This window comes from Mauremys reevesii, linkage group 5 (assembly GCF_016161935.1).
Source record: "Mauremys reevesii isolate NIE-2019 linkage group 5, ASM1616193v1, whole genome shotgun sequence".
NCBI classification, from domain to species: Eukaryota; Metazoa; Chordata; order Testudines; family Geoemydidae; genus Mauremys; species Mauremys reevesii.
Window position 1 is genome coordinate 126,455,625 of NC_052627.1, and position 15,415 is coordinate 126,471,039.

A 15,415-nucleotide genomic window follows, 5' to 3' on the forward strand; every position below is an offset into this window, starting at 1 on the left:
AAACTCGTGATTGTCAAAGTGAAATCAGTGCCAGATCCACTGCCACTGAACCGGTCTGGGATCCCGGAGGGACGAGAGGAAGAACCATACAAAAGGAGCTTAGGGGCCTGTCCTGATTTCTGTTGGTACCAGGCTATTCTGCTGCTGATGCTTGTGCTGGCTTTGCAGTTGATGGTGACTCTGTCTCCTGGAGACACCAACAGGGATTCTGGAGTCTGAGTCAGCAAAGTGTCTCCGCTGGCATCTGTATGTGAAATCAAAGCATAAATCCAGGTGTGTCTATAGTAATACTTCATAGTGTAAGGATTTACATTGCCATAACATTGTTATTAACCAAGATTTTATTTAACATGAAACCATTTCAATTCTATTCTTTATGTAGATAAAACATATGGAGCATATACACAAGAATTGGCATCTATTTGACAAATCATTCCTCACTTTTGTTCTGATGATACGCTGTAGCTTATTCTCTATTTTTCTAAAATTCTAATCTAATGCACTTACCCTTCACAAAGAAAACTAGCATGGAGATGAGCAGAGTGTGTGACCTCATCTTGAGAGCTCTGGACTGACAGCTGCTGCTCAATGCACCATGATCTGTGACATGGAGCCGTTATAACTCCTCCGAGCTACAGGGAAATGCCACTCATGCATGGATATGCAAAATAAACATAGTTATGCAAATGTCTTCACCATGTGTCCTGAGTTAGCTGGGTTTGGGTGCCTGAAAGCACCAATATCTGTGGTAGCAGCAAAGAATCCTGTGGCATCTTATAGACTAACAGACATTTTGGAGCATGAGCTTTGGTGGGTGAATACCCACTTTGTCGGATGCAAGTGACTTTGCTGGTTTTACAGATCCAGACTAACAGGGCTACCCCTCTGGTACTTAATATCTGTGGTATCACATTTGCAATGAGGGTGGATTCTGATTTACTTGTACTGAACAGGGCCCTACTTCTGAAACATTCCAATCATTGGGACTGTTCTAAAAGTAACACTCAGCGTGAGCCAGGCTGTCAGAATCTGGCCCTAATTGATGTCTGTTTTCACGCTCCATAGTAGGGATGCAGAGACACGTCTCACTGAATATAAAAGGAAACGTGCTTGAAAAGATTCTCTAAGGAAAGTGACATTTACAGTTAACTAGTCAGTTTGAATAAATGAGTCTCATTTTCTCCTCCCTGAGCCATCTGCATGGAGCCCTGTGTACTCTGTGGTAAGGTCGACTTGAGTTCTGAGACAGATCCCTGGACTCCATGGCACTCTAGTAGAAATGCTGTTGCTGGGGGCTTGTGAAATAAGAGATGTTCAGTGTTTTAAAAATAAAAGTGAAAAATGTGGTCAGGACAGTAGCCCCTGGAATACTTCCCCGGGGGCAGGAACTTGGCTATAAAGTTCTATATAAATAACAGGATAATGGGCCAAATCATAGTCAGTTTTGGAAATGGGCATTTGCCTGAATGAGGACTGAGTAAAAACGAGAATAATGAATAATGTAAACTGTGAGTCAAGTCTAAAAGCAGCACATTGGGTTGGCTGTAATTTGTGGGGTCATTTCATCCGTTGCATGTGAGAATCCAGGTGGGTGCTGGGTGTTCATGGAAATGTTTGCAAATCCTGAACATTTCATAGATTTTTATCATGAAAATTGGTGCCTTATTCCTCAGGGGCTGATCATCACTTGTTGTTCACTAATCTCCTGTTCGAAGGATACAGCATCTAACATGCTGAGCTCCGTTGAACACGTATTTTGTGCATAAATGGGAGATGATCTCTTCGGAAAAAACTGGCTTGTATTTCTTAATTACTATCATTATTTGTATTGCTGTCATGCCTCCTAGGGGCTGCAGCCATGGATCGAGGTGCTGCAGAACCATTACTTTTCCCATTCCTCTCTGTGCCGTTTCTGTTGTAAAAGAATCACTCTGCCTCTATCAATAGCCTTTACTTAAAAGAGCTATGTGGAGTTGGGTTTTCTCTTCACCCTCCGTGTCCAGACTAGGAATGACAGTGGGAGTAGTGGCAGAGAGTTCTGTAATTAACTTCCTGTTTCTTGCTTGTTATGGAATCTGTGAAGCTGATTGTCACAGCTGCATGTGCAACAACACTCAGCACTGTGCCCTCGCTCAGGGAGGTTTTTCTATTGGTCTGTATCATGATGAGAGGGGTGTAGGCTTGTTGACAGTAATAATTTGAGAGTGAAATCAGTCCCAAACCCACTGCCACTAACCTGTCTAGGACCCCAGCTTCCAGGGTGGTAGCACAGTAGATAAGGAGGTTAAAAGCTTGTCCTGATTTGTGTTGGTACCAAACTAAAATGTTGCCAACACTTTCACTGGCTCTGCATTTGATAGTGACTGTGTCTCCTGGAGAAACCGATAGAGATTCTGGAATCTACGTCAACACTTTCTGCCCAGTGGAGTCTAGATGTAAAAAGAACATGCAGGAACTTGTGATAAATTGATCAGTTATAGCCTTATATTGAATACATTTTTAATTGTATATATTATTAAATAGAAATAATTAAAGTAACATCATATTATCCGTTACAACACAGATTATATTTGCATTGTCTCTGCTGCTGTTTTTCATTAAAGCTGGGCCTATTGTGTTTTCTTACCCTGCATCCAAAAAACTAGTATCCAGAGAAGCTGAGTGTGGGAGATCATTGTGGCAGTTGTCAGCTGCCAATGCTAACCAGGGCACTGTGCAGTGCAAACAGCTCCATTTACACAAGCTCAGCAGGGCAGGAAGGGAGTGTCGCTCACGTGTAAATTTGCAAAAGGAATGAGTCATGTAAATACACCTCACTTGAATGGCAGAAGCAGGATTCTGAACTGTCTTGTTGGTCATGTCTGGTTTATAAGAATGGAGTAGCAAGATGGTCCGGGGACACCATACATGCTGCAACTAGATACAAGTAGCCAAACCATCCACCCATTTTCTAGTAGGTTTTTAGCAGCCTGGCCTGTCATCATTTTATCTTCTAGTTTTTCTCCTTCCCCATGAAAATATAACCTAATAGCCCAGTATTTCCTTATGCAGGAGATAACTTAGCAGATGGCCTTCAGTTACCTTTGGACAGTTATGGCTCTGCTTTCTAACAGAGTCAGAATACAGCCAACTAAACACTATCTACAGCACTGCAAGGGACACTGCTGCATGTGACAGCTGGGCTCACACCATGTTCCTGGCAGCCATTCTGAGCCCCAGGTTCTGAGATGTGTTTCAGAACCTCACTTCCTACCCTGTGTCCGTTGTTCAAAGGGATTTGGGCAGGAACCAGAGAGGGGGAGAGATTTTGAGTAACTGAGAGTCCACAGAGAATTTTCCTGGTGTGTCTTTTGGGCAGAAGGGATGCTAAAAAAGCTGCTCAGTGGAGGCTGTTTATGGCATTTTAAACAGTTTTTATGTTGAATTTTAATCTTGATCATTTCATTACATGGTTTAACCCAACCATTGCAGCTCTGTACTGCTCTAAAGGGTTGGTTAATGGAGCAATAGGGGAAATGTTGTGCATATGCAATAATGCCTGGTGCACCTCATGGGGTTTGTATGTGTGTGTATATTAAAAATATCATCCAGGTGGCTTTTATTGTAAAGTGCAATAATAGAAACCCATTTGTCATAAACAGATAGTTAAGGGTTAAAGTCTCTTTTACCTGTAAAGGGTTAACAAGCTCAGTAACCTGATGAACACCTGACCAGAGGACCAATCAAGGGACAAGATAATTTCAAATCTCTGTGGAGGGAAGCCTTTGTCTGTGGTCTTTGTTTTGAATTCGTTCTCTTTTTGGATCTAAGAGAGGCCAGACATATTCTTCAAGTTCTCCAAGTTTCCTGAAGTATTTTCTTCTATTCAGTGAGTATTAGAAAGGCGGACTAGTCTTATAATTTGATTTCTACATTTTCAACTGTGTGTTTGCTGAAGAAATATCTTCATTTCTGTTTGCTGTTACTTTGATTATTCTGAGAAAGGAGGGGGGGGGAGAGCCTCTCCAGTTAGACCCTGTATTTTTCCATCCTGGTATTACAGAGATAGTGTACTTTCGTTCTTTCTTTTTAATAAAATCTTTTCTTTTTAGAACTTGATTGATTTCTTCCTTGTTTGGATTTTCAGGGGAAAGGGAGGGGGGGAAAGTGAATCTCTCTTTGTTTTCATTCAAGGAATTTGAATCCAGGTATCTCTCCTAAGCACTAGGAGAGGGGAGGGGGGAAATGGGTTGTTTCCCTTTGTGTTGAGATTCAAGTTTGAATCTGTGTTCCCCAGGGAGAGTTTTGGGGGAACAGGGAGTGTGTCAGACACTTAAAACTTGACTGGTGGCAGCAAGAACCAGATCTAAACTAGGATTTTAGTTTAGAGGAGTCCATGCAGGTCCCCATCTTGTGAACACTAAAGTTCAAAGTGGAGAATAAACCTATGACACCATTGTTCTAATTTTATTTCTTATTTATTTTCTACTTATAAGAAAATATTTTCTTTTCTTGGCTAAATGTTTTCTGCTCTACTCTCTATGCTGTTTGCTTCCAAATCAACATGACCTTTCCTTACTACCTATTCTGAATGGTCAGATACTATCACTATGGTGCTTTCTAGGATAATAACCATGCCAGGGTCTGAGCATCAGGAGACGAAGCTCACAGGAGGCCCAGGTGAAGTAACTTAACCTCGTTGTAGTTTCTGGTTTATTTGCAGGGTTTGTATTCAACTATAAACCCCAAACCACCCAACACTCTGCCCCCATTCTTTCCTGCAGCTTAGTAGCCTGGAAACTGTAGCCCAGCAGTATGAACCCAAGCAAAATAACACACACCCAGAGACTTCTCTGTTGTCATTATTCCCTGCTCTGGCTAATCAGAAAACCTCTCTTTCTACTTCTCATGAGACTAGCTAACTCCAGTTTGAAGGGCTTGACAAGATAGACTGGCCACACCTTGATTACCTTTCCTCGGGGAGGCCCTGCCAGCTGGAGTGTTGGAAGCCTGGTGAGGATTTATTCCCTACCATCCCCTAAAAATACCCCCAACCAACCTACAACACAGCTAAACCAAACCATGCTGTGGCTGACTCAGCAAAGCCCCCTCCTATGGCAATGGTGGGGATGGGTTGCTGCAGATCTGAATGAACACCTGTAGGGGGCAGCAAATCCTTTGGACTCCATCCTGATCGCCGCTGTCTTTTCTATTTTCCTGGAGCAGAACCCTGCCATGCAAGGATCAGCCCAGCTAGACATGTGGGGCCAAATCCATCCTTGAAGTAACGGCAGTGAAGTGAGCAGTTACCTCAGAGATGAATTTGATCTATATTGTGCCAGAGGTTCCCTGGTGTGTGTTTGTGTGACTTCCTTTGGTTGGCTCTAAGTAGCTGTCAGGTGCCTCCTTGGGCATTTAGATGATGCAGAGATGGCTGCTGGTGAGGGTACAGGAGAGATTAGAGTAATTACAGCTCCAGCTCTGAGGAATCTCATAGGTGAGAATTTTCAGAGGGATGAGACAGGGAAGCAGCAGGGCTAGTGGGTGCTCAGGGTTGGCTGAGCTGGTTTCTGCAGGGTTTTCAGTGGGGTAAAGCTCAGTGTGGGCTGAATGGTGGCTTTGGAAATACAAGTTGCCCTCACTCAGTGCAGGCTGATGGGGTCTAATATGCGGTGGCTGGTGTGGGTTGTAAGAGGATGCACCGCACCCTTCAGACACCACAGGAGAGTTCTGCAGAGTCTCGAGTGTTTTACTAGTACAGAAGCACGGACAGGAAATCATCCGGATGGACAGCAGAGAATTCAGTGGGAAGGTTACAAACCCTGATTACTTTCTTACCACAGTTCAGCTGTTACTCTGAAATAACAGGTTCTCACTCACTGCGCAAGACTCAGTTTTTGTTTGAAAAAAAGATTGATGGTGTGTAGTGGATCAGCCACTGTGTACACACCATCCCCAATAATCTCCTGCTATCCAGGAGGCTGAAACAGAAGCTCATTTTAAATCTCAGCCTTTGGGAAGTATAGACAGCATATTGTTCATGGAAGGAGCTGAGAGGGGGCCTCGTCCTGTTTCATGTGCGACTGACTGACAGGAAACTTTGCAAGCTTTGTTCACACAGCTGGAACAAAGGCAACCACCAAGCACACTAGACATTCGGAAGGTTTTTGTATTGGTCTGTATTACTGTGCGAGGGAAGCTGTAACCGGCCTGCTGACAGTAATAATCTCCAGCATCATCAGCTTCAACTCTACTGATGGTGAGAGTGAAATCGGTGTCAGACCCACTGCCGCTGAACCGGGCTGGGATCCCAGATGGGCGGCTGCTAGCGTTGTAGATAAGAAGCTTTGGAGACTGCCCAGATTTCTGTTGGTACCAGTGTGTGTTGGCACCAATGCTTGAACTGGCCTGGCATTTCATAGTTACTGTTTCCCCCACGGACGCGGATAGAGATTCTGGAGTCTGTCTCATCACGATCTGCCCACTTGAACCTAGATGGAAAATTGGTGGTGGTAATGAGAGCATCAAGAGGCTAACTGACCAATGACATAACATCTGAGTGAAGGCTTTACACTGCAGCACAGCTTTCATTGAAATGTAACAGGTGGTGTTTAATCAAAATTCAGGCCAGCAAATAAGAATGAATTAAATAAAATATTGCAGCATTTCATGCATTTTATTACATTGGTTAATAGCCCTGCAGACTCTTATGCTGCTTCTTACCATGAACCCAGAGAACCAGCAGCCAGAGAAAGTGACTCTGTGAGATCATCTTGGCAGGCGATGGCTGGAAATGCTTCTCACTGAGCCTTGTAGGGGAAAGTGAAAAGTTTATAAGTTCTTAGCAGCTCACAGGGGAAATATCACCTGTGCGAATATGCAAAGTGTATGGAAATGTTCTGTACTTTAGTTCCAGGCAGAGTTCTACAGTGATTGCGGGTGGGCTGTGTGTTTCATGCTGCTTGAGCCAGAACACTGGTCTGATATCCTCTAGCGCTTTAAGCAGTGGTTCTCAATCTTTTCTATTAGTGCCCCCTTTCACACAGCAAGCCTATGAGTGTGACCCTCTGTATAAATTAAATACATTTTTTTATGTTTAATGTTATTCTAAATGTTGGAGGTGAAGCAGAGTTTGGGGTGGAGACTGACAGCTTGCAACTCCCCAATTAATAACCTTGTGATCCCCTGAGGGGTCACAACTCTCAGTTGAGAACCTCTGGCTTAGAGGATCCAGATCCCGTTCTGAACTTCTCGACTTGGGCCCCGCTCTAGTTATAATTAGTTGTAATATCTTTCAGAGTAGCAGCCGTGTTAGTCTGTATCCGCAAAAAGAACAGGAGTACTTGTGGCACCTTAGAGACTAACACATTTATTATGAGCTTTTGTGAGCTACAGCTCACTTCTTCGGATGCATAGAATGGAACACACAGACAGGAGATATTTATACATAGAGAGAACATGAAAAGGTGGAAGTATGCATACCAACAGGAAGAGTCTAATCAATTGAGATGAGCTATCATCATCAGGAGGAAAAAAAAACTTTTGAAGTGATAATTAAGATGACCCATAGAAGGTATGAGGCGAACTTAACATAGGGAAATAGATTCAATTAGTGTAATGACCCAACCATTCCCAGTCTCTGTGTAAGCCTGAGTTAATTGTATCTAATTTGCATATTAATTCAAGTTCAGCAGTTTCTCTTTGGAGTCTGTTTTTGAAGTTTTTTTGTTGCAAAATTGCCACCTTCAAGTCTGTCACTGTCCTGATGTCAGATTTGTGTCCACAAATCACAACATTAAAAAGTCAGTGGGAGAACACTTCAACCTCTCTAACCACTCTGCATCTTATTAGTAATGTTGTATAACGGCATTCTCTGGGGATTTGTTTTAGTGGTCATGTATGTAATTGTATGTGTGTGTTTGTGTATATGTCATGATGATGATGATATGTATGTACATAAGTAAACCTAAGGAAATTCTCAGACAAAAAACTACATTAAGATAGAGTTAAAGTTGTCAGTAATTATCCATAACTTCAGACATGATGAGGATGTTGTACTTAACCTAGACCCAAGTATTGTAAAACCAAGGACATTCAGAATTAAGAGTTGGATTTTGTTTTTAAGTAAGAAAAGTGCTGTTAAGGCACCCAAATAATCTTAACTGTGTGGTGTGAGGGAAATGTGGAAAAAACTCAATTTTATCTTTAAAAATCTTTCTAATCAGATCTGGGAATCTCAAACACTATGATGCTTTAATCACAATGATATGCTAATTGCATGGAATCATTACAGGACATAGTTGCGATATTTTGGGCCCTCACTGTGTATTTCGATACTGTAACATGTTTCATTGTCTTTTAAATCTATCTTGGATTTTCCTAAATTTAATTTTTTTTTTTGCTATAAGTACAACTCCTCTGTAATGTATTTTAGATTTGTAATCTAAATTACAAATATGTACTTGCAACCAGAACTCCATCTTAATATTGTTTGTATCTGGGAATATTCCCCTCTATGATATAAATGTCTCTTTGTATATTTTTTTACAGCAGAGAGTGTGTCCCCTTAACAAAGTTATTTTGGAATTGTGTGGGGTTTATTTTTTTGAATGCTTATTTTGGGTCAAAACTTGTAGAATCCTCAATTATGTAGAGTTAGGATAAGATTAAATCAATAAAAATATTTTAAAAACTCCCTCCGCACTATAGACACATGCTCTGTTTTGTATATGTTGGGCTCTGAGGGCCAGTGTAGCAGGATCTAACATCTATCAAGGATGCAAGCACCGTAGGCAGGACACTCACCATTGTTGTTCTAGGCATGCCAAGTGCACCCAGCCCACATGCTGTAGCTGCTTAACCATAAACCTGTTGCTTGCTGGTGACAATGAGCAGCATTTGGATCCCTCCCAAACAGGCCAAGAAGGGACCCCTGCTTTGGAGTGCAAAAAACAGTAGATTCCCTATCAACTCAGTGAAAACAGTTATGGTGCAAAGCTTGGGAAAGGGATCAAGCAGGGAACTGTCTGCCATATATCAGCCTGTGAGAGGTGTTTTATGTAATTCCCAGAATGAGGCACTTCCTTCCATGATGGCCCACACCTGATCTGCATAGTTTGTGACTCCGTGTGTGTGTGTGTGTGTGTGTTAATGGTTTAATGTACCTCATGTGGTGTCAGTTTATTTGTATGTGATCTGTGCTGCATGAGTAAGTGAATATTACCTTTATTTCCCATGCTCTGGATTTCTTGTCTGAAAACAATTTAAATTTTGAGCTAATTAAGTTTGATTTCTGGATTAATGTATTAATTCCCAGACAAAAACTACATTAAGATTGTAGCAGTTCTTTGAGGAAGGATCATTTGGTTCTGTGTTTGTACAGCACCTAGCACAATGGGTCAATATCTGGGGCTTTGTGGGCACTACTGCAGTGCAAAAAAATAAATAAGATGATGATGGAGTTAAGGCTGAGAGTATTTGTAATTTAGGATAAAATCAGTGACTGGGATGTTGTCATGATCTAAACACTCAGGATTATAAAGCCAGAAAAATAACAGTTAAGGTTAGATTTAAAAAAAAGTCATAACACATTTTGTGGGATTTCACTAATGACCCTCTGTTGTTCAGCTGATACTATGACAAAACTTCCCTGCATAGCTAACTTCTCAGGATAGCAATACAATGCTAGAGTTTTAGGTTGTTGGTGGATGGGAGGAGTTATCCTCTTATTTTTCTGTTGGCAGAACATTTGAAAACTAGACTCTTGTGCTACTTGTGTTTACGAGTGTCTGCTAGACTTCATGCTTCATAGAGCAGGGAGGTTTTTGTATTGGTCTGTATCACTGTGAGAGGGAGTTTATCGTACTGCTGACAGTAATAATCTCCAACATCATCAGCTTCAACCCTGCTGATGGTGAGAGTGAAATCCGTGCCCGACCCACTGCCACTGAACCGGTCTGGGATCCCAGAGGGACGGGTGGAAGCGCTGCGGATAAGGAGCTTGGGAGCTTGTCCTGATTTCTGTTGGTACCAGGCCATGTAGCTACTAACACTGGAACTGGCTTTGCAGTTGATGGTGACTCTGTCTCCTGGAGACACTGCCAGGGATTCTGGGGTCTGAGTCATCACAATCTGCCCACTGGAACCTGGAGAGAGAGAATAAAAATTGGCAGGGCTGGTGTTGGGTAAATGGGACAATGACGTTTACATTATTCAAAGCTCTACACTGAAATACTTGTAAACTGAACAGTAGAAATAAACTAAAATTATACCTGGAATCAGCATATAACTCTACAAAGCACCATCATTTATTATGATTTGCCACATTCCTTGTCAAGACTTTTGACACGCGTCTGTTTCTTACCCTGAAACCAGAAAAGCAGCAGCCAGAGAAGGGGAGTCTTTGAGATCATCTTGCTTCTGTGTGGTTGCAAAGGCTCAGCAGTGAAGTATGTAGTGGAAATGGAACCATTTATGTGTTCAGTAGCTCGGTGAGGAAACATCAGCCATGTGTGAATATGCAAAAAGAGCCCAATGATGTAAATGACCAGAGGTTGGTGCCAGGGAGGAGCTTTGAAATATCTGACCTGATGGTGTTTTGTGGTTATTGGATGTAATAACTAGAACATATTTGCATGATCCAGATGGTAAAGCAGCCAGAGTTAGCTTTACAGGACATGGAGGTAACAACGACTGTCTGATTAATGATGAGTAACCAAGCAAGCAGCAAGTTGAAACCCAAGTTAGAAAAGCTAAAATCATTCAGTCATTTACTATGTGGGGCTTAAATGCAATCAGCCTAGTCTCTCTTAATTAATCCATTTTCATTGTATTGATAGGGCCAGATTTTCACGGAAGCAGCGGCACCAGCAGCTGAATGGTTCTCCCCATCGGCACCAGTGGCTGCATGCATTCTGCACGCCTGGAATGAAGGCTGTTTTCAAAGGCTTGAAGGGTGCACACAGGCAGGAGGAAAGTAAGGTCTGGGAAGAGGAGACCCAAGGTCTGAACATGCTCAGATGTTGGGTGTATGCACAGCACAGAAATGCTGAGCAGTGGTGTCAGTGTGCCAGGCTCCAGCGCAGCCCATTGTGTCTGTGCCCCTTCACCCTCTACTTCCATGACATGGGGAGCACCAGAGTGTGAGAAGCACAAGGGGTTGTGGGAGTGGAGCAGCGGGGCCTCCAAACCTCCTACCCTCCACTGCGGTTACCCCACTTCCCAGCTATTAGCTCTTCTGCATGATGTGGCCAGCCCAGCTGTCACTGGGAAGCTGACTAAACACCTTTTCCATTGGCTCCTGCTGACTCTTACTAGCCAGACCCTGTCTGAATGTGTCCACACCCCAAGCCTTCTGGATAAAGGGGTCTGAACCTGTCTGCGTGGCCACTCCCACTTCCCTGCCCATTGGGCCACACCCCTCCTCTGGTGCATCTGCCCAGTCCCTATGAAAATCCTGCGTGTGCCTATTACCTGCTTGTGCGTCTGGGTTCATGTGTGTTTGGGGATTTGCTCCCATAGAGACTTCTGTGAATCTGGCCATTCAGGTTTTAACATACTCTACAACAGAGCAAACAGGCACCTGATCTTAAAACTGCCATTTAAAAATCGCTAGATTATATAATTTTCTTAGGTGAATAATGATTCTGAGACCTTCAGGTGGGATTTTATTGATTATCTGTTCAAATAAGAGGCGCCCCGAGACCATTTTAGAAGTGTATTTATAATGGCAGAGCTGGTTGAATTTTTTCCAAAAGAACAGCTTTCACTAAGGAAATGTGGAGTTAACAAAATCTAAACGTTCTGTGTGAACACATGAATTCTGTTCAAAGTTTCAGGGGAAATTTTGATAAGGTCAAAACATTTCCTTCCAGGATGGTCAACATGGCTGTTTCGATGTTATAATTTTGATTTTTCTATTGTATTATGTTGGGTGTTGTATTATGAAGTTCAGTTGACAACATTTAAATGAATATGTCAACCTCGTTGAGATGAAAATCTTTGATTTTTTCCCAAATGAAATTGTCTCTGTTGCCCTGGGATTCAAGAGTGGGAATAAAGCAGAGAAAATCATTGTGAGCCTCAAGTGTCTCTTGATATTCTATCTAGAGTCTGTGATTAGCCAAACTTTTTGAGTGCTCCAGTGTTCTCCTTTTCATTGTGTGCTTGGAGATGGAATAAGTCACCCTCTTATTTCATGTTTGACAGAACATTTGAAATGCAGTTACATCCGCAATGAATGGTAACGGAAATGCACGCACCAGAGAACAGGGAGGTTTTTGCACTGGTCTGTATCACTGTGAGAGGCAAGCTGCTACACTGCTGGCAGTAATAATCTCCAGCATCATCGGCTTCTACGCTGCTGATTGTGAATGTGAAATCAGTGCCAGACCCACTGCCACTGAACCGGGCTGGAACCCCAGACTGGAGGTTGGTGGCGTAGTAGATAAGAAGTTTGGGAGCTTGTCCAGGTTTCTGTTGGTACCAGTTTAGGCAAGTGCCAACGCTCGTACTGGCTTTGCAGTTGATAGAGACTCTCCCTCCCACTGGCACTGCCAGAGATTCCGGGGACTGACTCATCACGGTTTGCCCAGAGGAGTCTGGATAAAGAGAGAGGGCGGGTAGGGAATGAACAATGACACAATGCTGGATAAGACGAATATTAAAACACTAAAACACAGTTTGAATTTGCCAATGTGACTTGACACTAGAACACAACACATAGAACATTAATTCAATGAATCCGGTGGCAACATTTCTTATGTTCTGTCACATGGATCATTACATTTTCAAATTCTTTGTTTTCAGTTTCTTACCCTGAATCCAGAGAAGCAGCAGCCAGAGAAGGGGCTTGTGTGAGATCATCTTGCCAGACTGTGTAGGAAAGGTTTGTTCGTAAACCTGCAGTGGAAAATGAAACGCTTATAATTTATAGGTGCTCAGCCGCTGAGTGAGAAAACCTCATCCCTATGCAAAATACATGTAAATTTACTGCACTTGAGTTGCAGCACAGAGTTGCAAAATGTTCATATTTGGTTTTTATCCTGCGGCTGTTTCATTTTAGAATGTCGTTGTCATGTATTTCCAGGGTTCAGACAGCTCTGCAGATCTTGCCTGTATCTTAGCAGATCTGACACATCTCCCCTGGATGTTCACTTGGGCTGGGCCACTGTTGTCTGGACATGAGCCTTCGTTTCAGCCCTCTCCATCTCAATATCACTCATTCCATGACCTTGGAGGGTGCCTCATCCTTCTTAGACAAAGCAGGGATTCCAAATGGCTGGTCTCCCCATCCAAGTATTCCCTACAACATCACCCATAAAGGGTGTCTCTTCGAACTTTCAGACTATCTAGAGAAGAACTAAAGAAACTTGGGCCTCAATTACAGATGCGCTGATCTCCTGCATCCCCCATAACAGTGAACAGAAGCTGTGCGTGCTTAGTGCCTCGGACAATCAGGCTCTCTCTGTCCATTTTTGGGCTTTAGTGAGGGCCACTCTTAATTCCTAATGTGCAATGGCTGACTCTACGGTCAGAGATCTCAATAGTCTCGCCCCTGACCCCCTAACATGGCAAGGATGCCCCTGGCACAAGGATGGATTGGTGTGTGGCAATAAGAGACTGGGTTGACAGTATGTGTCATGAGCCAGGTGTTTGCTCCTCCACTGGGTGCTGGTTTCCACACCTACTATATCAAATTATCTGTTAAACAAACCAGCAAATGACAGTATGGTGAGTGGAACTGGAGAAGGAGGGTCAGGTTTGAGGAGGAGCTGTTGGTGGGCTCAGAAAAGCAAGCAAAGGCAAGGTTGCCATACAAACTCTACAGCCTCCGCGTGTAACACTGGCCACTCCGCATGTTGAACAAAGGTCTCTTTCGTATAGCTCTGCCTGCCTGCTGCATCACTTACTGCTGACAAACACTAGTAGCAGGGGATCCTGCTTTGTGGTCTGGCACTTGCACCGTTCTCCCCACTTCACCAAATAATCTGCATCCCTAAGTGCCTCCAGGTCTCCTGCCTTTCCACTTTAGACAAATGTTGTAGAAACAGGGCACAAAACCATCCATGGATCCAGTGAGAGCAGAGGTCCTGTCTTAAGCCATTATGCACCTTCCAAGCTATTGTCTAACCGGATGGTATATTCACTCCTGAAACTTCTTTGATGGGCAAAGACAGCTCTGTTTTTTCTGGGAATATTGTTGGTCCATTTGGTGCGGGGACGGGTGAGTATGTCTGCAGTTGTGATGAGGGATTTCAGACATATCATCCATTCTTTGCTTTCTAGCAGGCATCTCTCACTAATTGTTTAAAGGGAAAGATGTGCACAGGGCACAAGGGGGAAAATGTCTGGTCAATGAGCGTTCAGAGTTTTTACTGATGATTTAGTGAGTTGCTTGTTGTCTGTTACATAGTTAGAAATAATCATGAATCACACAGGTATTATTGAGCAGGAGTGGGTGGGACCGGCATCCCAATGGACTGGCTATCATGGGCCCATTATTGACTCCAATAGAAGAGATAAAGAACTTTGGGGCAGGCCCATTCAGCTTGGACAGATACAAAAATAATCTTCTTGCTCTCAATGAACTTCGAATCTGTCACAGCATTAGTGTTGGGGGCTTTTCTGCGAAAGGGGAACTGGAGTATGATGGTAACAGTGTTCTTAGGAAAGAGAGAAAATCAAACTGTTTCAGCGCTAAGTGCTTCAGGAGCAGCCTCCTGTCTCACCAGACACCCTTAGTGTGACATTAACCCAGCAGGACAATATCAAAGTCTTGCCAATCATTTGACTGGCTGATATTGTGTAGTGCTGTCTTTCCAGGGACATGAAGAAACTAATTGCAAGAATTGTCCACAGAATTTAATCCACCAAAGGACAGCCCAACAGCTGTTAGTGCATTCCCCCGAGGAGTGAAGTACTGTATGGTCCGTTGCATCTCTTTATTATGATGTGTGTCTTTCCTTTTAATTTTATAGTTCTACATTTCAATATGCAATTAATGTTGTGGAGCCAGTTTTCCACCACAGTTAAATAAATCACCATGTTAAATAAACTAAACTCCTTGAAATGTAGGTCTGTATTATTAGAGAATTAAGAATAGATACTAGTTGTATTTGTCTGTGTTTACCTATGTCTTGTTAGAAGATTAACAATGTGATCTAATTAGCTTTTAGATGCTAATCTTCAGTTTCTGTGTAGTCTATAATGGTTCATAACTGTATTCTATTGATTCAGAGACCGAAAGGGGATATTACCATTTAGATGAGACTTGTGGTGTAATAATATTATTGGCCTCTGTGGCAGGGCAATGACTCACCGGCACGGTGCCTCCTGCTGGTCATCCTGGCCACTAGCTCTTCACCAGCTTCAGAGCGCCCCCTGCGGACCGGTGGCTCACCCGCCGCTGGCCCCCGTGTCCCTCCCGGACGCCAGT

General features: G+C 43.1%; 2 gene segments (V, D, J or C); both read right to left on the bottom strand.

Annotated features, from left to right (window-relative positions):
• Positions 1-5,985: 5,985 nt before the first annotated feature.
• Positions 5,986-8,855, bottom strand: LOC120406469. The segment is given in 3 exon segments: positions 5,986-6,470; positions 6,703-6,788; positions 8,785-8,855. Coding segments are annotated over 3 exon segments (630 nt in total).
• A 922-nt stretch (positions 8,856-9,777) lies between these two features.
• On the bottom strand, positions 9,778-12,558 carry LOC120406876. The segment is given in 2 exon segments: positions 9,778-10,124; positions 12,240-12,558. Coding segments are annotated over 2 exon segments (666 nt in total).
• Between the last annotated feature and the right edge of the window lie 2,857 nt (positions 12,559-15,415).